The 23,972-nt window shown below is 42.6% G+C and overlaps 3 protein-coding genes across 4 annotated transcripts in view; 1 reads left to right on the top strand and 2 right to left on the bottom strand.

Annotated features, from left to right (window-relative positions):
* Nucleotides 1-1,522, bottom strand: part of LOC116300312 (uncharacterized) — a 47,610-nt gene extending 46,088 nt beyond the window's left edge. The window contains exons 1-2 of the mRNA XM_089024800.1: nt 1,383-1,522; nt 437-1,282 (exon numbers count right to left, since the gene is read on the bottom strand). Coding sequence (XP_088880926.1) covers nt 437-773 — 337 coding nt within the window. The 5' untranslated portion in view covers nt 774-1,282; nt 1,383-1,522. The remainder of the gene's footprint in view (nt 1-436; nt 1,283-1,382) is intronic.
* A 117-nt stretch (nt 1,523-1,639) lies between these two features.
* Nucleotides 1,640-23,972, top strand: part of LOC116304148 (uncharacterized) — a 37,727-nt gene continuing 15,394 nt past the window's right edge. For both annotated transcript variants that reach the window (XM_031713817.1, XM_031713816.2), the window contains exons 1-8: nt 1,640-2,074; nt 3,214-3,451; nt 3,524-3,621; nt 4,794-4,874; nt 5,272-5,397; nt 5,721-5,813; nt 6,146-6,202; nt 6,390-6,437. In XM_031713817.1, coding sequence (XP_031569677.1) covers nt 1,889-2,074; nt 3,214-3,451; nt 3,524-3,621; nt 4,794-4,874; nt 5,272-5,397; nt 5,721-5,813; nt 6,146-6,202; nt 6,390-6,437 — 927 coding nt within the window. In that variant the 5' untranslated portion in view covers nt 1,640-1,888. The remainder of the gene's footprint in view (nt 2,075-3,213; nt 3,452-3,523; nt 3,622-4,793; nt 4,875-5,271; nt 5,398-5,720; nt 5,814-6,145; nt 6,203-6,389; nt 6,438-23,972) is intronic.
* Nucleotides 15,148-23,957, bottom strand: LOC148904475 (uncharacterized). The gene is made up of 2 exons (XM_089025272.1): nt 23,401-23,957; nt 15,148-15,670 (listed from the first exon to the last, which is right to left on the bottom strand). The coding sequence occupies exons 1-2, from the start codon at nt 23,825-23,827 to the stop codon at nt 15,663-15,665; spliced, it is 435 nt and encodes a 144-aa protein (XP_088881398.1). The 5' UTR covers nt 23,828-23,957; the 3' UTR covers nt 15,148-15,662.

Below are 23,972 nucleotides of genomic sequence, written 5' to 3'. Positions count from 1 at the left end.
ATGTATAATGCTCTCTTCGAGGGAACTTATTCATTGAAGTTATTACTCGAGAAAAAATAGTTACGATTTGATTATATAATAAAATGGTTATTGAACCAGAAAATCTTAACCAAAAGGCTAAGCACTTTTTAATTCACGAATAAATATATAAAATTTTACATTGTTTGGAAATGAAAAAGTTTTACGATTTGACCCTCGGGTTAAGCGAATTTACGACCCTTCATTCGTAATTATTTTTGAGTTAGCATTTTTCTTCTTTTTAAAAGTTTTTATTAGCATTTTGTTGGACCAAAAATACTAGTCATTATCTGATATTATCCCTAAAGAAGATTTATTGTGTTAAATATGTTTTTAAAGTATTGTACAAATATCTAATGTACATTTAGAAAACACTCTATATTAAACATAGCAGAAATGTTTACTCTTTAATACTTACTATGGAATACATTAGAATCCATTATTTTGTTGTTTATAGACTTCCATTCCTCCAACATCTCAACCAAATCTTGACATTTAGCTTTGGATAAAAGTCGTTCAATGAACTTTAAGCTTTCCTTTCCATAATACTGGTCAATGACTTTTACCAACACCTCGCCATCACTGGCTTTGTCTAGTATTTCTGTATGAAGAATATCTTTGGTTAAAAAAGATTTGATTAATTGAACTTCTTTTCTTTGCAAACGGCGACCAATGTCTTCTTTAATTTCTTGTAAGGGAGAGAGAACGTTGACTTGGAGTTGGTCGCGTTGGTATTGGAGTAATTCGGCGGCCATGATGATTGCAAAACAACAAACTCACACACTAACAGAAGGTTGTAATTACCATCCAAGGTAGAAGGGATTAGTTAGTCAGACGTACAATCGAGGGCAAAATTTTCAGCTGATATTTGACCTTCAATAGTTAATAGAGCCGTAGGCGGGATTTGATCTGTCCGTAGGTATGCAAGAACTTGGAATGAAGAGTTTTTCCAATTCAACGCCGGGTATCTTTCAGTAAGATCTTGAGTTTCAGCCAGGACTAGGGGTTACAAACGCACCTAGCAAGTACTTGATTAAATAACTTTGATCCATTGGATGGTCCAAAACGACGTATATACAGTAGCAACTCTTGGTTAGTGGGACAGTGGCACCCAGAGGAGTTTAGCCACGCGACCTTGGGGTTCAAGAACCACAACAAACGCCACCTTCTACAGCGTTTTATCTTATCTCTTGTCTGACATTCTCTTGTCTCAGTTGTCTAACAACCAAAGTTTATCAAGATTCCATCCAATTCTGCACAATTTCTGTTAGGAAATACAAGATTAAAGGTATAATTTCTCCAAAAATGTGTAGATATAGTAAAATGTTACAATTAAGAAGCGCCTGTTTTTTTCTAATTTTCACCTTCAAGTACGATCAAAGCCATGTAAACAAGAGATAACTGAGGCTCAATATGCTAAATTTCAAGAATAAAAGAATAAATAGTTGAAAATCTCTTGAGAGAAGGTTCGTTATGCGGCTGGTTAACTATGTGTGAGTGCCAAATGATCCCCAGGGGACCCTAGAAGGGATGTAATTTACCTTGTACTCACGTTCCTTGAAGAGGTCAAAACGTGGAACGCCTTGTTGTTAATGCCATTGCTAAGGAATAACATAAAGAATTTCTAGTGGAAAACATTGAATGATTTCCTGAATAACCTAATCAATGGGTGTTTATTTTAAAAGCTTTCCTTGAAAGCAATTTTCTGGAAAAAAGAAGAATGATTGACTTGCTGGAATCGTTACAGGAACTTTTGCCTGAAGCGCAACTCCTAAATTTAATACTCGTTCTTGGTGCATTTTGCCAACTTTTCAAGCTAGAAATTATTTTAATGAAACAGCATTAACTTATAAACAAGTTCACTATATTCATGGCTTCTGTAAAGAACGAAAGAGTGCAGTTTAAGCGCGAGCTTGCTGATGGAAAAAGTTCTGTAGAACCGCTAACACTGACTGATTTGGAAGCAGAGGACCCAACAGATGAATCAACTCAACTGATATCTCCCAGAGATCTGGCGCAGATAAACTTTAGATCACTCATTGGCCACACAGATGAGGTTTGTCTCTGGACTACTATGTCTGTACTCATCAAATGGCAGCCATGCTTCTTGGATATAGTTTGGAAACAATTTTTTTTTTATCATCATGAAAACCTTTTTTTTGTGCACCAATTCATGAATTAAAATATCTAAAAACCAATATAGCCTGTCATAGACTTTTCTCATAAATAGCTGCCAAACGTGGTTTGGACTATGGACAATTGAATGAAAGTGAGGTCAGAAAGGCCTCATTAGTAAACAAAGTCTACTCAGTAAGATCTCTTATGACAAAGTCATTCATCTCACCAATAGACTCCTTCACATTTCCCTGCACCATCTTGAAAAGTAGTCGTGCCTTTGCATTGAAGCGAGACGAATGGTGAGCTTGCAGTGATAGAGACCTGTGAATAATTGTCCAAGGTGTAAAAGGGGTCTCTATAATTGCAAGCTCACCATTCATCTCGCTTCGATTCAAAGGCACGGCTACCTTTCAAGATGGCGCAGGGAACCGTAAAGGGGACTATTCGAGTCCTTTTAAGCATCTCTTGAAGTAAGGGTGAATGACTTTGACACATAAGGTAGCACTCAGTAGACTTTGTTTACTAATGAGGCCTTTCTGACCTCGCTTCCATGCAATTGTCCCTAGTCCCAGCCGCGTTTGGTGGCCATTTATGAAAAAGGTCTATAATATTCCTTTTTCTCACTCAGTGAATACCACTGTGATCCTGGGATTATTGGAAAATCATTCCAGAAGGAATTTGTGATGTAAAGAATGAGAACTTGAAAAATACCAATTTTTTTCAAACCTCACAGACTTTTACAGTGCAAATCAAAAGACGATGGGCACCTAGTAATATTTCAAGAATGTTTAATAATCAATCAGAAGCATTACTGTTATTTTTCTGTTATCTTGCGGTTAGAAAGTCAATTCTGATTAGCCAAAGAACAATAAATAATTCCTGGAATATTTCTAAGTGCCCACGGTTTTTCGATTCACACTGCAATGGTATCTATTAATAGCTGACTTTAAAATAATGAGCCTAAAATCATAGTAATCAGAAACAGCAGTGCATGTGAGAGAAAGTACTATTTTATGATAGTGCACGTGATTTCAGAGATTTAACTTGCAACTTTTAACATGTGTACTATTTCTTCAGGTAAATACTTGTTCATTTTCACCTGATTGGTCAAAAGTTGCAACAGGAGGCGATGACAGTTTAGTAAAACTTTGGGATTCCAAATCAGGTAAAGTCCTGTTCACCTTGGAGGAACACCAAGGTGCAATCAAGTGTGTGTGCTTTTCACATGATGGACAGCTGTTTGCCTCTGCTTCTTATGATCACACTGTTAGAGTATGGAATACCATGACTGGAAAACAAGTTTACTGCCTTCAAGGTATGCTAATCTGCTGATAAATATACTGAATATGCTGAAACTCTTGTGAATAAATTATTCATTTAATTTAAGGGCACACCCATAGTGTTGAGACATGCTGCTTCTCTCCTGATAGTCAGTATCTTTGTTCTGGATCTTGGGACAATTCTGCTGTTGTTTGGACTTTAAAGGTAAAATGACAATCATATGGTGTAATTATAATATTATAATAATGATAGTGATAATTACGGTGATGATGATGGTGGTGATGACATCAATGGTGACAATGATAATAATGAGGATGATCTGATATGATGATGATAATGATGATGGTAAATGATAATGATGATGACATAATGATGATAATGTTAATGATGATAGAGATCAATGATGATGATGATGATAGTGATAACAGTGATAATGATAATATGTGCTACCAAGGCCTATATAGTGTTGTGAAGACAACGTTCAATTCTTTCACTCATATTGCAATACTTTTGTTTACATTTCCTTCTCACATGCACTAAATTTTCTGAAAATACTTCTAAATTATGAAATTATCATCATTTTAAAAATGTGGAAAAAAGCCAAACTTGCTACATAACTGTCTAATTTTGAAATAACTGGTTAAAAAAGCCAGAGGACTGAGGCTGTACAGCGAGTATAATCTCATTGCAGATTGATTACAACAATGCCATACTTATACTTATTATAAAAATCACAAATAAATTTAATAGTATGTTAGAAATTAGTCCAAATAAAACAATATTGCCTTGCTTCTTGGCTGGCCATCTGCTTTAACAGTCAACAAACGCTTTGTTACATATGAAACTTTCATTTGTTACCAACGTCCATTGAGTGTTCTATTCAGTCAATGCTAAAATGCTAGATTTTGTATGGCAAAATTTTTTTATTTTTTTAAAAAATTGAATTTTTTTTGCTTTTGAAAGGGCATGGATAATCTTAATGTATAGCAAAAACATACCCAACTTTTAAAAACTGATTTATCTCTTTAGATTCTGAATTACAAGGGTTTTTTTATTTTTGGAAAACTTGGAACCGAGCATGCGTGGAATGGACTGGACTTCGGTTTAGTGGATTGTGCGGATCGAAAAACGTTTTTACCCTGAATTTGCAGTTGTTATTCTATAATTTTTATTTCAACATTCAAAACTAATAATTCCATATCAAAATAAGGTGAAAATAACAAGATATTTTTTCCCATTATTGATAAACTTATTGGATCTTGGATCATGAAACCTCATGTTCCTCATCTGCCCATCCACCAATAATTCAACGCTAGTACCCTTGAAACTTTTTTTTTATACTAGTGCTATAACTGTGTCTTATATATCTATTTCAGTCAGGCACTCCTGCTTATGTGCTAAGTGGACACAGAAATGTTATCCAGACTTGTGCATTTTCATTAGACAGCAAGAATGTAGTAAGTGATGTTTTTTGATATTTGTAGCAGCATTGACCCCCCCAAAAAATTCAATTTTATGCAAGCTCTCAGAGATCTGTAGAACCCAGATAATAATTAAATAAAAAAGTATTAATTGACAGTGGTATCTCATATAAAGCTTATAAAATAATTGGGTATAGACCACTTGCATGGGACGTCAAAGCCAATCCATCCGGTGGACAAAACAAAAGAATTCCAATCTCATTAGAATTGGAACCTATTGTTTTGTCCCCCATATTGAGCTACATTCCAAAGTGCTGCAAGGGGTCTATATCAATTATATATACAGGTAAAAAGGAGAGGGCCCAAGTTTGACCTCTGGGGCACCCCACAATTATGCAATCTGGAGCTGATTCCTGCTGTTTGAATCTTACAGGCTACAGGATCATGGGATTGTACAGTGCGCATTTGGTCACTTGGTGGTAAAGATGTCAGCGTGAAATGTTTGAAGGGGCACAAGAGTAATGTTCATGCGACAGCATTCTCTACTGACCATATTCTTGTAAGTTATAATATACCTAATTAAGTATGTATTAGCTGATTGTAGTTTGCTATGTACCATTTTATTTCCAGCTTCTATGTACTATAAATTGGACTGGCCGACAATGATTTTGCAATTGAGTGTATGCATTGGTAAGCAATTATAAAGCTAATGGATGGGGTAGACGAGATTCTCAAAAAGCAGGGCATGGGTAAGAGTTGGCTTTCTAGTGTTATCTTGACACTTGATCACATCTTTATCTGTGACATCTGTGACAGCATCCCAAGGGGGGTTGGGTTTATTGAGAATGCCACTTACTAAGAATGTGATATCTGTTTGTACAGGCATCTGCGTCATGGGACATGACAATTAGATTATGGGACTCCAAGACAGGAGAGCTGATGCACATCCTGACAGGACATACAGGCTGGGTACAGGTAAATGGTGGAAATTATGATATTTATCATTATGATGATGAGATGAGGATAACATATAATGATGATATTGATGCTGTTGCTGATAATGATAATGAATATGGTCATGCTGTTAATGATGATGATAATAATGATAGTATTGATAATATTAATGATATTGATGCTGCCATTGATGATAATATTAATGATGATATTGATGCAGCTAATGATGATATTGATGCCTCTGCTAATGATGATAATGATTATGGTGATGTTAATGATTATAGGAATGATAATAATACTGATGATTATGCTCTTACAGCAAATTAATGAAGAATTTCAATTCTTCTCAATAGGCTTGCTCATTCAACCATACTGGAGAACTTCTTGTCTCAGCTTCAGATGACCAAACAGTACGTTATAAGATAAATTTTAATTTTCGTTAGTAGGTTTATGCTTAAGGTAATTAGACCTCTCACCCTTATCAGAGAAGGCCTTTTCTGACATGGGTGAAATTGGAATGCTTGCACCACAGTTTCTTGCAGTTTAAAAATGTCTTTGCTCTTATTGTTTTGTACTAAGTGAGTCTCTCTTTTTTAGGTTCGTGTCTGGGATACAAAAACTGGTAAATGTATAAAAGAACTGCAGGTAAGATGAAGATTTTTTCCATTTAGGATTGCCTATGGTAATCAAACTCATTTCTCATATTCTTTTGAAAAGCATTTGGAAGGAATACTTGCCTGGTCTCACGTATCAATATCCATCTTAAACTTTAGGTTGGGCGTAATTTTTCCCCATTTCAGACCACGTGTCATTCTCTTGAGAATAAGATTCTTTGTTTGAGTTGTATCCATATTCATTTGTCTTCTCATGTGCAACTGTTAAACAAAGAAAAAATACTCCAGGGAATGACATCAAGTCTGAAATGGGAAAGCATTAAGGCAGTAGTATAGGGAATGGGGGTTCCAGCGCAATCTCAACACGGGCAAGACCCGTGTCAAAAATCCACCTACGGAAACAACCCACTCCAAGTGTGGTTGGGGGCAACAGCGCAAATATGTTAGTCTATATATGGAGTGCGAAGAATGTAAGAGAACTTTTAAGAAAGAAGCGGATTTGAAAAAGCATTTGAAAATGAAGACGAAGTGTATGAGCAGTTATGATTGTGGATGTGGTAAGAAGTTTGAGACTAAGGTTAAATTGTTTTGGCATTGTCAGGACTGTGAGTACGACTACGACGACTTAAAAAGTGCTTGGTATTAGGTATAAAATATTTCCTATTATATAGATGGAATCCCAAAGCAACTTCAGCACGGTGTCAATACCCGGTAACGGTGAGATTGACGTTAGACAGTTTTGGCGTCAGTCAGAAAGGAAGGTTAAAAGGACTCTCCGAAAAGGTATAGAAGAATTAGGAGCCCTGAAAGCGAGCATAATGGTAGAAGTAAGTTTGTCAAAAGACGAGGTAATGACGACAGCAATGTTGCGATCAAAGTCGTTAGTGATATTAGAATCCACGAATCTGGATAGGTCACTCAGTGAAGCCTTAGAAGCAATAATGGAGTCGCTGTCTAACTACACGAAAGAAGGATCGGGTTGGACAGTAGAGGAGGTTGAAGGAATAGAGATAAGTATGGCCAGGTACGTACCCATACGAGGGGGGAGTTACGTACCGCTACCAACGTGGGTAGAAAGGAAGAAGGCTATCGTAAACGTGAAGAATGAAGACAATCGATGCTTTATGTGGGCAATCAGGTCTGCACTGTATCCAGCAGAGAAGGATCCCTGTAGGACAAGTAAGTATCCCACAGATGATTTAGAGTGGGATGGTGTGGAATTTCCCATGCAGTTGATAGACATCCCCATATTTGAGGAAATAAACGATCTAGCAATTAACGTTTACGGAGTCAGAGAGCAGACGATAGTACCGTTAGTTCTGTCAAAAAGTAAAGGAGAGCGCGTACATTTATTCTACCACGGCGGACACTACTCATGGGTTAAACACATTAGCAGACTATTCTACAGACATACTAAGCACAAAGGTAAAAAGTACTTCTGCGACTGCTGCTTGCTGTCATTTACATCCTTAAATACCCTAAAGAAACACGATGAGATCTGTCGCGGAGTCGAAGAAGTGGCGCAACGGATCCAGATGCCCACCAACAAAGAGCTTTCATACGCAGACCATCAAAAGCAGATGCAAGTGCCTTACGTGATATATGCAGACTTCGAAGCGTTGATAACTAAGGAAGAGCAGAAACGTGGCGCCACGAATAAGGTAGGATTACACGAGATCTGCTCCTTTGGTTACATAGTAGTCAGATCAGACGGTAAAGCAAACCCTCCTGTGATTTACCGAGGTAAGAACGCAGCTAATGAGTTTCTAGAAGCATTGCGAGAAGAGGAGGGGGAGATAAGAGAACAATTAAGACGTCCAAAGAAGATGGAATTTACCAAAGAGAACCAGGAGGCTTTTAACAAGGCAAAAAAATGCCACATTTGCCAACATACGCTTCTTCAGTTTGGAAGACGAGCCAAGAAAGCGTGGGATGAAGATGGAAAGTATCTAGGAGAAGCTCATTTTAAATGCGGGAAGTATGCTAAGAAAGGTGAGAAGCCGGGAAAGCCCTCCACGCACTGCATTCACTGCCACAAAGCATTTGTTGAGGATTTCTATGTGGATAAGGTTAGGGATCACTGCCACATCACGGGTAAATACAGAGGAGCGGCTCATTGGAAATGCAATATAAACTTCAAAGTAAATCCAGATATGGAGATTCCGGTGTTCTTTCACAACCTCCGCGGTTACGACTCCCATTTGCTACTACAAGGAACAGACGGCTCCGACGTCAAATGCATACCCAACAACAAAGAGCGCTACATGTCCGTAACTGTGGGTAAGCTAAAGTTCTTAGATTCGCAGCAGTTTATGGCGGACTCCTTAGCAAACCTCGTAAAGTATAACACCAACTTTCCCATTTCCAGTCAATACGGCGCGGAAAGGAAAGGAGTCTACCCATACGAATACATGGACTCCTGGGATCGATTCAAAGAACCCCTACCACCCAAAGACCGCTTCTACAGCACCCTAAACGAGTCTGGTATAAAGGATGAGGAGTACCAGCATGCGTTAGACGTGTGGGAAAAGTACTCCTGTGAGAACATGGGGGACTACCACGACATCTACCTAAGGTCTGACGTAGTGCTGCTTGCAGATGTTTTCCAAAGCTTCAGAAAGATGGCTATGGAATATTACGGATTGGATCCCGCTAATTTCTACACGGCTCCTGGGCTCAGCTGGAGTGCTTTGTTAAAGAAGACAAATGCGCAGTTGGATCTCCTAACGGAGTACGACATGTATCGGTTTATGGAAGACGGTATTCGTGGCGGCGTATGCGGACCCAGCCGACGTTACGCCCGCGCAAACAACCCCTTAGTAGAGCACGACCCAGAGAAACCAACCACATACATTTACTACCTGGATGCGAATAACCTTTATGGTTGGGCAATGTCACAGTACCTACCTGTGAGAGACTTCGAATGGGATCCAGTGAAGCCGATAGACTTCTACATGCAGGTAGGAAAGGAGGAAGACAAGGGTTACGTTTTAGAAGTGGATCTGGAGTACCCAGAGCGCCTGCACGACGAACACAATGAGTTCCCCTTAGCACCAGAAGCGATAGAGATACCATTTAAGCAGCTAAGTCCGCTGCAAAAGCAAATGTGCCCTGGTTACAAACCGTACAGGAAACTAACTATGAACCTGATGGATAAGAAGAAGTATGTGGTACATTACCGCAACCTGCAGTTCTACGTGCGACACGGAATGCGCGTAGAGAAGATCCACAGAGTCCTAAAATTCACGCAGGAACCCTGGATGCGCCCCTACATTGACTTTAACACGCAAAAGCGTACCGCAGCGAAAAATGACTTCGAGAAAAATCTCTTCAAACTGATGAACAACAGCGTGTTCGGAAAGACAATGGAGAACATCCGCAAGCGCGTAAGCGTAAAAATAGTCAGCACCAAAGAGGAAGCAGAAGCATACGTGTCACAGCCAGGCTTCGTTAGATACGTAGAAATGCTGAACTTCTACGTGATTCACATGAAAAAGGCAAACCTCTTACTAAACAAGCCCGTTTACACAGGCTTTACGGTGCTGGATCTATCGAAGCTGCTTATGTACGAGTTCTACTACGATAAGCTTAAGCCAAAGTACGGAGACCGCTGTCGCCTCCTGTACACAGACACCGACTCCCTAATTCTAGAAGTGCAAACGGAAGACGTTTACAAAGACTGCCTCCCCGACATAGACGAGTACGACACCAGCGGTTACCCGAAGGAGCACTTCCTTTACTCTGCGAAGAATAAGAAGGTAATTGGGAAGATGAAAGACGAAATGTTAGGAAAACCCATCGTGGAATACGTGGGTCTGAAACCAAAGATGTACAGCGTGCTAAAGTTAGACGGCGTAGAAAAGAAAGCTAAAGGCGTAAAAAAGTATGTGGTTAAGAAGGACATTACGCACGAGTCCTACCTCAACGTATTACGAACACGCAAGGAACAGCGGCATAAGATGAACAGCCTGCGCAGCTATGGTCATCAGATACATAACGTCACGCAGGAGAAGGTGTCACTGTCTGCATTTGACGGTAAGCGATGGATGTGTGATGACGGAGTGCATACGATAGCATTCGGACATCACACGATAAGCAGTTCTTCTTTGACGAACCCACGCGTGGGACCATCATGAAGATAATACAAGATGGGCTGGCCCTTCTTAGCTATCGCACTTCGGATCTGGTAAGTTTCCAAAGACCAATTAGGATCCGTAGCTCTTTTGGATCCTCCTTCTAATTCACCCGGCTCATAGAGATATCGAACCGTGACATTACCTAATTTCTTTTCATGGGGGAAGACCGCCCTCGAACTTCTGATGAAGGACTTGTGTTCCACGTGTTTCTTTTTTATGGCATCCTTGGGTTTCATTCCCGTAGCCCTGGCCGCCTCGTTGTTCGAAGCTGCGACGACCTGGGGGAGCCTCTGAGTCCATTCCCTATTGCGTTTGGAGGGATCTTCCAGCTCTTTCCAATACTGGTATCCAAAGAGACGCTCGGCCAGGGTCTTATTGAATCTTTCGACAATGCTTTGACCCCTGTGGTACTCTGCTTTAGCTCTTCTAATCTTAGTGTCGTGGTCTTTCAGGGTCTTGGTAACCACGCCCATAAACTCCGTCCCCGCATCCACTTGCAGCAGCTTAGGCCATTTCAAGACGCGCTTATAAACCCTACCTAGGGCTTCTGCGACTTCCCCAGAATCCTTGCTGGTTATAGGTTCGGCGTCCTTGTATCTGCTTGCGATATCGACTACGGTCAAAGCGTACCTATAGGTCTTCTTTCTCACCTTATCGTGCGGCAAGAAAAGCAAATCCGCCTGATGAACTTCATTGGGGGTATTTACGGTGAAGCTGGGCCTGGGAATGTACTTAGGCACGGGAAGATAAACCTGCCAGAGGGTTTGTTTTTTCAACCAGTTCTTAGCCGTTTCGTCTGATACCCTGGCCGCGGTCGCGAGTTTCTTGATAGCTGACGCTCCTCTCCAATAGCCTTCCGGCCCATAGTAAATCCTTTTAAGTTTGTCCTCTACGCGGCCCATTATATGAATTCCAAGACAAGATTGATCTTACGTCCGTTAAAATCCACCGTCTTTCCGTCCACTTTAATGGTGATGTTTATGCTTTCTACCAAATTAGATAAGTCATAGCTCAAAGAAATGGGAGTGTATTCTACTGGGTCAAATGGATTACCTTGGGGCAGAAACTTGGACATAAGAGAAGACTTTTCTCCATTGTTGTAACTATGGACCAAGTCGCAATAGACTTCATAAGAGGATGCGACTTTCCATTTCACATCATATGTACTGCCGCTATTTATCGTGGTACTAGTAAGGCCCAGGAGTTCTACCAATGAACTGTCCTTTAGATTGGCGCTCCCATTATTTTTCTTGAATGTCATTTCATGGGGCAATCCTGTGGTAAGAGTGTATCCATGCTTCGCTAGCTCCTTAGCCAGTGTTATGGGGGTGTAATGGGAATCTGGTATTTTTGGTTTGGTGCCGGAAGTTCCGATGACAAAGCCATTAATTAAATTATACCAAGAATTATACAAAGAGCAACTAACCAACCGAACCTTACAGGCTTTGATGGGAGGATTCAAATACGTGGTAAAGTCATTCTTGTCGCTTTCCAAAAAGACGATCATATATTACAGGGGACAAGTCCCCTTCGTTAGAGCAGATACGCCAAGGCCACGCCTCCTGCCAGCCCTGCGACTCCTACAAAGACCAACTCATTGTCTTTTTGTTTCTTAGAAGGCTGGTAGTAATTCTTGAACTGAGGCTTTCTTAACCCCGTTAATGCCGCGGGGTGTGCTTGCGCATAAAGTTTGAAGGCGTAGTCTGTGTTTTCGAAGTTCTTATCCGCCTGCATCTTGTCTTGGTAGTTCTTGTCCAACCAATCCCTGTAAGCTTGTCTTTTTTCATTCCAAGCTGCAACGTCCCGCTGATATTTCTCCAGCGCTAAGTCGTGTCTCTTCCTTTCGGCGGCCAAATCTCCGCTGCGATCACCTCTAACTAATCTATCCAAATATTGACCGCCATAATTAGCTCCAGTGAATGCTAAAGCTGCAATGACTCCACCTGCGACTAAGCTAACCATTATACATTAGGCAGGTACTTTTCCTTTCGTAGGTAATCCTTTAGCATGATAGCCCCGCCTACGGCAGCGGTCATCTTAGCAAAGTTAGCGAAGCTCTTGCTTGGGTCTTCAGTAAAGTCTTCTTTGAGCACTTTCTTACCTACCCAACCAATACCCGCAACAATAGAAGTAATGATAGCTGCTTCTTCAACAGTTTTCAACAACGCGGTCGACATTATATTACAAAGCGAGAAGGTTATTCCATTTCAGGGATCTTACTTTTTCTAACCTCCACAGGTGAGTGATATGTTGCGGCCTCCCACTTTACTTTTGGCTTCGTAGCCCGCCATTGTAAGTAGAGGCTGCCTGCTGCTATAGCGACTCCTAACGCGCCAATGACGTACCCAGGATTGATAAAGGATTCCTCTTCTCTTTCCTCCACCTTTTCCTCCTTCTTTGCTTTGTTCTTTTTATTCATCTCTGCGAGCTTCTTTCCGGCAGCGACTCTGCCCGGAGATTTAGCCTTGGTAATCTTGGTATCTTCTACGGGAGCCTTTTCTGGTTGTTCTTCGGTGTCACTCATCTTATATTAAGGGACTTGAAGGACTTGACAAGTAACTTGATGACGACTTGACAATGACTTGGCAATGACTTGACAACGACTTGACTAAGTACTTGAGAATGACTTAAGGACGACTTGACTAAGTACTTGAGGTGACTTGACAACGACTTGACTAAGTACTTGAGAATGACTTAAGGACGACTTGACTAAGTACTTGAGGTGACTTGACAACGACTTGACTAGGTACTTGAGGCGACTTGATCAGGTACCTCAGTAAGTGCTGCCTGGAAGACCTTTTCGACTTCTCTGTCCTTCTTGAAGTCCTTCCAAGATGTTCCGAAGGAACCTAGTACCTCCTTCAAGTCGACATGCTGAACTACGTGCAAAGCCGCAGAGGCGACTGCCATTAACTTACCGCACTTCAAAGACAACCACCCACAGGTTATCTTAAGTTCTTGGGATATGACATAGTCATCTCTTATGTCCTTCTGTAGTTGCTCCACGTCGTCTATGGGCAGTGCAAGTCCAAGCAATTTAGTTGCAAGTCGGATAGCGGAGTCTGCGACGGCGTCTGTGGTCTTACTTGCAAGGGCAGCCTCATACCTCTTATGGAACTTCTTAACCTCCTCTTCCGACAGCTTATTAACTTGCTCATGGGTAAGTTCCTTACCTATCATTTCTTTACACTTCCCAGAAGACACAAGGATGTTGAGTTGTTCCTTGAGGTTACTTTCGTCTAACTGCGTGGGGACTTCATCTAAGAGCTGCTCAATCTCCATATATATCCTACGCTCGAAGCTCGCGTAGCGAGATTTGAACGTCATACGGAAACCTCAAAGAGAAGATCATTTTGGAATGTTGGTGCGTTTTTAAATGCCGCATGTATTCGTGCAGCTGTTCCTTGGATATCTCACCGCCGTAGTCGCTTAAAATGGTTTCCAGGTCAGACTTGCTCGGAGTATAAAATACTACGAGAGAGCCTATGTTTTCCCTAAAGGGCTTAGAGACGCTGGTAAGCTGCTGGGAAAGCAACCAAACGCTAATGTTGTCATGTCTGCCACTAAAGGCGAGCTTCACTAATTCGGAGGTGCGCCTTTTTACGTCGTCCCCGCAGGCAATGTCATCCAGTATGAGTAAAGTCTGTGTACCTTTAGGGAATTGCTTGTGCCAGAACTTCAAATGGCTGGATAACTCGTTAGGATCTAAGATATCTACAAAGAAGTCGTCGTCTTTCACTCCTATGCCCGTCCAGGTGCGGTTGTTCACGTAGGTGGGGCATAATAGCACTATGTAGTCAAAGCGGTATCTAAAGGGTCCTAATAGCTGCTCTACCACGAACTGGGTCTTTCCGCAGCCGGTGGGTCCTACTATCAGAGCGTTACAAGGCATGTGATCTGGGTTCATATATAGATGGACCCAGTGGAAGCAGTAAGAAGGATTACCGCCGACGCAAAGGATAAAAGAGACACCATAGAAATGCAAAGGGAAGAGATAGACCGGTTAAAAGAGCGCGTGCAGGAATTGTACGATGAAATGTGCGGTCTGAAGCGTGCAGAACGGTTTGGCGCGCTTTTGACAATGGCGGGCTGGGCTAAGGAGTCCATCAAGGATTTCATTCGATATCCCCCATAGATATATGGACTGCATTACGTGCGAACTACCTGCTGACTGCATCATCGTTACCCCTCCGACGCCTCGTAAGAAACACAGCTGCTGTCACTGTAATAAGGTATTCTCTGAAGAAGACTTCGTTGGACATTGGTGTCCCGCGGATACTAAAGCACAAAGGACTTTAGACGACGTTCGAGAAGAGTAAGAGGTCGCAAAGAAGATCTTACTAAGCCCCAGTAAGAGGAATTAGCATAGGTCTTTCTTTTTTTTTTATCGTTATTTTGTTAAATGCTGCAAAGAGGTCTCAAGTAAGGACCTATCTTTTATTGTTATTTTGTTAAATCATCACGATCGAAGAATGGTTAACATGATTATCTTTTTGCTGGTTTCAACAATGAGAAAGAATGATACCTCATCTTTTAATGGGGGCTTAACAAAATAACAATAAAAGATAGATCCTTACTTGAGACCTCTTTGCAGCATTTAACAAAATAACAATAAAAAATAAGGTGTATATAATGGAGTGCATGCAATGTGATAGAGCTTTTAGTAGCAAGCAGCGACTGCAATACCATCTTTCCAAGAAAGTCTGTCAGAAGACCGTAAGTACCCTTTGCGGTGACTGCGGTAAGGAACTGTCCACTGTACAGGCCCTACGATATCACCGCGAGAACAGAGTCTGCCTCAAAGACCGTTGTCTCCGTTGCGATGAACCTCACTTCGAGGAGAACTGGCATAAATACCGCTGTCGTCGTTACCACCTCGAAGATGTCGTCTGTGAAACCCACGGAGACTTAGCCGAACGTTGTTGTCCCCACGAAACCTCCCGGGCGCTCACGCGACGTAAGAAGGAAATAGACCAGACCTTCGTATGCTTTGACGACGTTGAGGGCGTGAGATGGGAAGACAGGGAACACTGGGACGGCATTTGCGTCCGATGTGGCTGTCTACGTAGCGGTCAACATATTTGGTGTTGCCTGTACGACGGACCCAAGCCCTTAGACCATTACCTTGCTGTAAGAAAAGCATGGAAAAATGAATAATATATGATGTTACCTTACATCGCAGCGTTCGCAGGAGGAGCCTTAATTTACCATACTAATTACATGACAGAAAAAATGAGGTCCGACATAGCAGACCAATACTTAACCGCCCATGAGGATGACTAATCACATAATGGATTAGCGTCGGTGCGGCGTTCGATGTCAAACTTCCATCGACCATTCACTTTACCATAACTTCTTACGTGTGTGTATTCCTCACCTTGAAGGACATACCGCACGCAGTCAGGTGCCCATAAAGTGCACTCTTCATTGTCATGCATCAAGATTAACCTCAATCGGTTGATATCTTCAAACATGACATAATTTTTTATTTTGTAAGTTTGACCAACGGTCAGATTACGCCAGTGTGTCTGTTCAACTATCATTATATCTATGAAATATTCTTTGGTGAGTCCTTAACGCCTCCTGCGTCTTAAAAGCCTTAACACACCAAGGACAAGGTACACGAATGCCTTCCGCGTAATGGTCGATCTCCCTGCATATAAGGTCGTAATCGTTGCACACCATGGTTAGGTAACCATTTGCCTCGTATTGTGTGAGTAACGCCTCTTGTTTTGAGGATAATACGCCGTTACCCTTAGGCGTCTTCAACTCCAGGCATAACCCATTATGTTTTTTATGTGCATTAAGGACTAAGATGTCGGGTTGCCCCGCCTGATACCCTTTCTGCCAACATACTATCCTTTTGCTAGCTGAGTCCTGTAGTTCTCCAAGACCTGGTGCGAGCAGTAGGATAGGGTGGAATCGACGTATGTAGTTTACGACCTTCTTATGCAGATCAAATTCATTTTCTATTTTGAATACCAACTTGTTAGGACTGTCAAAGCGTTTGTCCATTGCATATTTACCTGTTTTCCTGAGGGTAGGGAGAACTTCCTCTAAGACCCAATCCTGGAATGTCTCTGCCGTTGGCATCTTAGAGCTAAATATCAACTGATACAACCCAGATTCAGTTACGTACAGGGAATTAGGCTGTGAATGAGAGGGGAGGCGATTCACCTCCACTCTAAGTTCGCTAAGCTTTACCTTGTATTTATCGCAAACATGCGCCTTAATTGCATCTTTTGGACGCTCGTAACCCAACGCAGCCGCCACTTCCTTTGCTTTGAAATAAAGTTTATCGCCTTGCACTATGCATTGCAGTTTAGTTTCATTGTTTTCAAATACGCGAAGCATTATATACGTAAGGGATATTTTATCCTTTTTTTTTTTGGATGAGGGAGCGCAGCGCATCAATACGCAACGCTCTTTAGCTGATTCATTTCTACGCTCAACTGGGCGTCAGACACCACGAAGATGTATGCGTTGATCTTGTCTGAGTCGCCTGCGCTAGCGTTTAAGTCACGCTTGATTTCCAGGGTAATGCCGTCCTGGGTATTTACCAGACGCAATCCCTGCCCATGTAAATCCTCGTCGTTGGTGGTTCGCATGTCAATCCACAGTGCATACTTATTGGTAAAGAACTCACCGGGTGCAACTTGATCCCCAAACTTTCTTTTTATTTCCCTGTAGATGTCTGAGGGCTTCATTCCCTGCGAATACACCTTATTTGGAACTCCATTGATGCTAATCCCGACGTTGGTGATGCCGGGGTTATGAAAGGCTTCAGAGTCGCGCTTACCGGCTTCATAAGGCTTAATAAATACCAACATCAGCCCCGTAAGACTGCGACGTGGTAAATTAATGCTCTGAGTAATTACCGCGTCTGTCTTATCCAGGAAACTAAAGGTTTTGTACATTACCGCGTGGTCGTACAAGAAAGCCTTTCCAGCACTGTATTCCATGCCAGCGCTACGTGCTAGATCTTCGGAGTGTATGGTTTCATACTGCAATTCCAGGTTGGTAATGGCGTATGGATGAATACTTCCCGACAACGCAGTGCTTAACCCGCCAATGATGTTAGCCATGTTGGCTAAGGTCACTTCAAACTGCAACTCACTCAACTGTCTAGGATAATAAACCCCGTGGCTGGTAATAGCCTCAAAGTCCAATGGTATTACGTATTTAGTACCATAGGCTGTCTTGATGGCCTTTGCATCTGCCACGTCAGTTGCGTCGCCAGAATCGGTAGGTTGTGTCTTGGTGGGAGTCCTAACCTTACGTAATATTGCGCTACCGATACCCTGCTCTATTTTTTGTGCCCTTTCGAATGCAGTCAGCCACAGATCTTTGTAGGTGGTGTACAGGTCATAGTTGTTTAAGTCTAAGAGGGATTCCCCGGCGAACTTTACTCGCATCTTTGAAACGATGTTGCGACCAAGGTTGTTAACGATAATCCTTTCATCTGTGGGGTTTGACTGCACCGCTAGGTCGAACCTTAAAGCCAAGGTGCCAGGAACTAAGACTAGGTTATCCGTTAGGCGGGGCACGCCTACGTACAGCGTTTCTCCAGGTTTGGCGCTGCTGGGGGTAAAGGTGACCCGGTGAAAGGTGCGTTCTGCTTTCAGTCCGCCAACCTGCTTAGGTAATACGTTGGGGTTTAACTTTGAGCTTATCATATATAATGGAAGTAGAAGGTGATTTTGATCCCCTTACCGAAGAAGGTCAAGTAGACATTAACGACGATGAATACGAGTCTTTACTACCTAAAACCAACGACCCCACGGAATTCCGAGGTAACATGGTGCGTCGGTTTGGAAAAAGAGCCCGCGCCGGCTGGATGGCTTTCCTAGACAAATACCGCACTAAGAACCCAGGCAAACCCATACCAGAATACATAAAGCTCGATAACATCGACTTTGGTAGTAACACGATGATGAAACCTCCTAGGAGCAAAACCGCGGAAAGCAGCTTTGGTCCGGACGGCGACATCCCCGAAGCCCCCGGCGCTGCATGGCTTAGTAAGGTTCAGGAACAAATGGATGAATCCATGGAAGAAACCCCGGACGACTTTGATAGGATCAAGGAAGAATTCCCAAACTGGGAACCAAACAAAGTCCAAGTAATGTTCGACGCGGATAACGAATGGGGTAGGGAAGTCATAGTAGCAAGGTTAAATAGGTCTAATGCTCGTCCATATGTCATCAGGGACATAAATGGTAAATACTACGCAGATAAAAATATTCCTTCAACCCTTAGAAAGGCATTAGGAGAGCCCAACTTACCCGAAAGAATGAGAGAAAATAGTGAGAATATTGACGAAGCCGTCGAAAGAGTTAAGGCCATAATGCAGTGGCAACGAAAAGGTCCTGAGGCGATAAGGGAAGTAGAAGAGCTAAAGCAAGCGATGGAAGAAAGGGAAGCAGATTACATGCGGCAAAACCGAATGCTTCTCGATGCTCAAAAGAGAGAAGTTGATGACAAAACCCAAAGAATAATAGAAATTAGAGGACAAAGAGACAATGCCCTACGCGATAGAGACCAAGCCCAAAGGGCTTTCGACCTCACCTTACAGGAGTTAGACCTGACAAAAGAGGAAGCTAAAAACTTGCATATCACCATATCCAGCTCTTTGGAGGAACGGCGGCAGTTGGTTGCCGAAATCAACACTAAAGAGGAGCAAATCCGGCAAAGAGATCAGGCCATCGAAGACCTGGAGGGGCAAATAGAGCGGCAGCAGGAAATAATCAACGACCAGACTCGTCCCGAAGAGGAAAGGGAGGCAGCTCAAAGGGAATCAGAAACCCTTCAGGTACACCTTGCGGAATTACAGGCGCAAAAGGAAAACCTGGAAAAGGAGCTGGGGCTTACCACCAAGGAAAAGGTAAAAAGAGCCCTTTTGAAGTATGGTATTCCGCTGGCGTTTGCGGTCGCTATTTCAAGCGTAGTAGGAGTTATCCTATCCGCGCTTAAGGCCACAGGCGCGGGCGTAAAGAAATTAGGCAATGGGCTGACGGACTTGGGAAAAAAGATGGCAGCCGGTCTTCCTGGGCTGCTGGGTTCGGTTGTTTCCTTGGCACTTAGGGCCGGCGGAGAACTGTTGAAGTTCGTGGGTAACAACATTTGGATCTTGGTCGTCGCTATTGGGGTGGTACTCCTGAAGAAGCTAGGTCGATGAAGGGACCTTGGATTTCCTGTCCTTAGAATTGCTGCGCTCTTTCCGCGTCCTTGATTGAGGATGATGAAAGATAGTATTTGCGCCGCCCTGATAATTTGGGGCTAGCGGCAGCACGCTCATAGTGGAAATGGGTTTATGACTCCAAACCGCATCGATAATATGGCTGCCTATGCCTATACTATTTATCCTTGCGACACCCGGCGTCAGCCCATCGTTGCTACCGTCATCAGGAAATATTTGTAACTTAGCATATTTACAATTAATTACCATATGAAACGTGACCGGCGTCAGATCTTCTCCGCTAAATTTGTTTGGCTCCATCGAAAAGTGGGTCGCTCTTCTGCTGTTCGGGGAAGTTCGATAGGGGGGCAAAGGCTCGTCATTCTCATCGACAAGCCTAAACCCCACATTCGCGCTCACTCCCGTGTTAATGCTAATGGTGCAAATGACTAACGCAGGACCTCCAACTTCAACCCACATTCCCATATCAAACCACTCATGTCCTTCGTACTCCTTCACGTCTAAGTAGTGAACGTAATGCATTTCACTTAAATGCGGATTCATATAATTTAAGAATCACAGATTCTCACAGGCTTAACACTGTAAGAGTGCTGATGGTCGCGTGATTATAAGGTCGATCTCTTTGATCTTCTATGCTATTTATGCACGCCGACGCCGTGTCATCTACGCGTATTTGCAACTTTACCTTCCCATGGCAATCGGCAACCATGTGAAAAGTCCAAACCGAGAGATTTTCGGTGCTGGTGTCGGGCGGCTCTACCGAGAAATGTGTAGGCTCTCTGTTGTTTGTCTTCGCGCGCATGGGCTGTAATACTCCATTGTCGTCGCAGAAACGAAATCCTACGTTTGCATCACTCGCCGTACCAATGCAAATACTGCATATTATCAATTTCTTTCCTGAGTAGTTCAAATTCACGGACATGCCCGTGACATCAACCCAAGATGCTTGGGTGTATTTTTTCTCGCCTGTGTAAGTCGTATAAACACAATCTACTCCAGCTACGTAGGGGTTGTTCATCGCCATATATAATAACTCAGACCAACGCCCGCGGCGGCTAAGCCGGCTTTTAGTAAGTTATGGTCATATTCCTCAGGTATCGCAGGTAGGACCTTCTTCTTTACGTTCTTTGGTGCGGGCTTTTCTACGTGCTCCTTCTTTGGCTTCTCTACGAAGTGAGGAATGTTCCTAAGAGTGTCAGAGTTCACGTCGTTCACCCCAAACTTCATATCCTTAGTAGCTCGTTGAAGTTTGTTGTTGTATCCTACTACAGAACCAGTATTTATAGATAAATTACTAGGCATTAACCAACAACCCGGGGCTACTGCATAGTCCAACCTTGCCTTAGAATTTTGTATAGCTAGTTGGTAACGCTGTACGCCCTTGCTAATGTCGCCCTCCAAAATCGAACTTTCGAATAAGATCAAGGCTTCGGCTCGCGTTTCTTCTGCGGCGCCAGTATTTCCCACTATGCTGGATCGGGTGTTTACCTGAGCTCCAAGGATGGAATACACGTAAGCTTCTATGCTGCGGTTCAAACGGGCAAGGCCGGCTTTGGTTAGTCCTTTACCTTCTGGGGGTATGAAATTAAAGTATTGCTTCGTTTGCTCGTCGTTGGTAATCTTAATAATCAGTGGATTGGCCCCTGCATACTTACCACCCTCGTCTTTGAACAAAGGTCCGTCTCTGACTTCCTTAGTGGTCTTAGCGTTTGGTTCAAAGAAGGTGCTACTGTCGTGAGTTTCTTCGTGATACCCAGTGTCCCACTGCAACCGCAGCGTATGCACTTCCTTATCGCTTAGCTCGTGCCCACCAATCCCCCAATAAGCCCAAATATGCCCCAGCCCATTGTTAGCGCCTGTAGTGCATCGGAAATCCTTCCCTACAACGTCAAACTCCTTACAAAGCCTGTTATAGGCCGGCACGCTGTATTTGTTATCTCTTGGATAAAACGTGGCATCTCCCGGCAGCGCAATAACACCCATCTCATGTAGTATTCTCCTAACCGTGAAGTGAAAATGAAACATAAATAATGAATTCTTCATCAAGTTTGCGCTTACCCCACAGCCGCTAGTGGCACACCAAACCGCAAAGTTCAGCTGCTGCGGCCAATAACGCATGTTAGGACCACTTAACCATTCATGAGATTCCTTAGCGGTGGTATGAATAATGGGTACGTCTTTGAAGATATCCCGCACCTTTAACGGAAAGGAATGCTCGTTAGAAATCCGCATGTTCAGCGTTAGGTCCAAGCTTGGGTGTTTATCAAATGAAACTGCGGGTATCGGATAAGTACTGGTACCAAGCAATAATTCCTTTGACCAACCTTGCACGGGTTTAGGCTTATGCGGTAAGATCTTAGGATGCTTCAGCTGAGAGTCTATCTGATCGACCAGCGTAGGTTTCAAATCCTCATTGCTGTACATTCTGGAGCCGTTGAAGTAAATCCCATCGGGTCTTCTTTCGAACTTACTAGGGTCTGCATGCGGAAACATCTTCCTAAAGGCCCTCCAGTTCCAGTAATCCCTGTTGTCATGATGTGGCTGCTCCTCAATATCATTCCCAAAAGCGTCGTACATTAGTATATATAATGGATGTTATACCATCAGCGCCTCCACTTTATCCTGAACTTCCTAAGGAACCTAACGAATTAAACGCTGAAAACTTTCGTCTGAATAAAGCGAACTTAATCCTGGCTTACTTGGAAGGGCAGACAAAACACTATGAAAAAGTTAGAAAAAAGTACGTCAGAGCCCGGAGTACGCTACATAAGATTGCGATAACTTCAGGGTCCATATCTGTTGTGTTAACGGGCTCCGGCGTTGCTACTTCGCTTACTGGACCGGGAATAATTGTTGGAGTTCCTTTGGCCGGCGTTGGGGCAGCCTGTGGTATTATTTCGGCTGTTGCTACGGGCATTATGAAACAGTTGTCAAGCAAAATATCAAAACACGACACGACAATAGCTCTGTCAAGGGCTAAAGTAAATACAATTACTGACCTTGTCTCAAAGGCTTTGCGTGACAGAAAGATAGACGACGTAGAATTCTCGCTTATCTTAGCCGAAGAGGAAAAGTACGAGAAATTAAAGTCGGACATAAGGAATAAAAAAACAGTCGTAAAAGATCTTTCCGAGGAATCTCGCAAAAAGATCTACCAGGAGGCAAAAGAAGAGCTTCAAAGAAAGCTTGCTCAGTAAACATCTGCTTTGAAAAGAGCAAAACAGGATTCTATTTACATATTGAACGCCGGCTGTCTGGGTCATATGCGTAATCAAATGTCTGAAGCTATCATTGACGTCGGCACATTCCTGAGCGCCTTAACAACCAGCGATCCTAAAAGTGAATATCGAGTCTACTTTCAAACTTGCTGGTTGTTAAGGCGAAGGGGCATGATCGGAATGTTGTCTATTGTTTTACACGTAAACAACTCATTGTTCTTCCTAGGCACGCCACTTCCGCCACGTGAAAGTAAAAAACCCACGGTCAAAGCTGTTATCATTATTATGTCGATCGCCTTGGAATCCATCCTAACAGGGGGTGGTTGGGGTCTATCTTGTAAAATATTTCGTAAATTACGTCAGGGTAATAAGGAATATCCTTATCCAGCCGACAAAACATCCACTCGGCTTTTGTCATATCAGAAACCTCGGGAATAGACTTACCGGTAATTTCAGACAAAAGATAGGGAATAGCTTTGTAATATTTCCCTAGTTTTAATTTTTTCAATGTCTTCCGTAGACTTTGTGGGGTTGGCTCTTCTAAATGGTCTATGATTTTCTTCCTTACTTCGTTATCTAAATATACCGGTCGATAACCTTGGATATGACTCATCCAGTCCCTAAAGTATTTTATTCTTTTGTATGGCGTCTTCTTACGACCTCCGTTGGAATAATATTGTTCCCTGGTAGCACAAGGCACGGCATTACGAATATTTTTACCGCACTCGTAACACTGTGCTGACGTGTCGTCTTCTATTTGCATTTTCTTACCACAACAAATATACTTATTTGGTTTAGTAGGTACAAACTTGGGTTTCAAGCACTTTACACAGAAATCATAAACAAACTCTTTACAATCTTCGCACTCCATATATAGACTAACATATTTGCGCTGTTGCCCCCAACCACACTTGGAGTGGGTTGTTTCCGTAGGTGGATTTTTGACACGGGTCTTGCCCGTGTTGAGATTGCGCTGGAACCCCCATTCCCTATACTACTAAGGCTAAGCTAAAGAG

Source organism: Actinia tenebrosa, unplaced genomic scaffold (assembly GCF_029948245.1).
Source record: "Actinia tenebrosa isolate PJP-AT-01 unplaced genomic scaffold, QUT_ActTen_1.0 PGA_scaffold9__36_contigs__length_13948895, whole genome shotgun sequence".
Taxonomy (NCBI): domain Eukaryota; kingdom Metazoa; phylum Cnidaria; class Anthozoa; order Actiniaria; family Actiniidae; genus Actinia; species Actinia tenebrosa.
The sequence above is the reverse complement of the archived record's forward strand: the minus strand, read 5'-3'. Positions and strand labels throughout refer to the sequence as shown.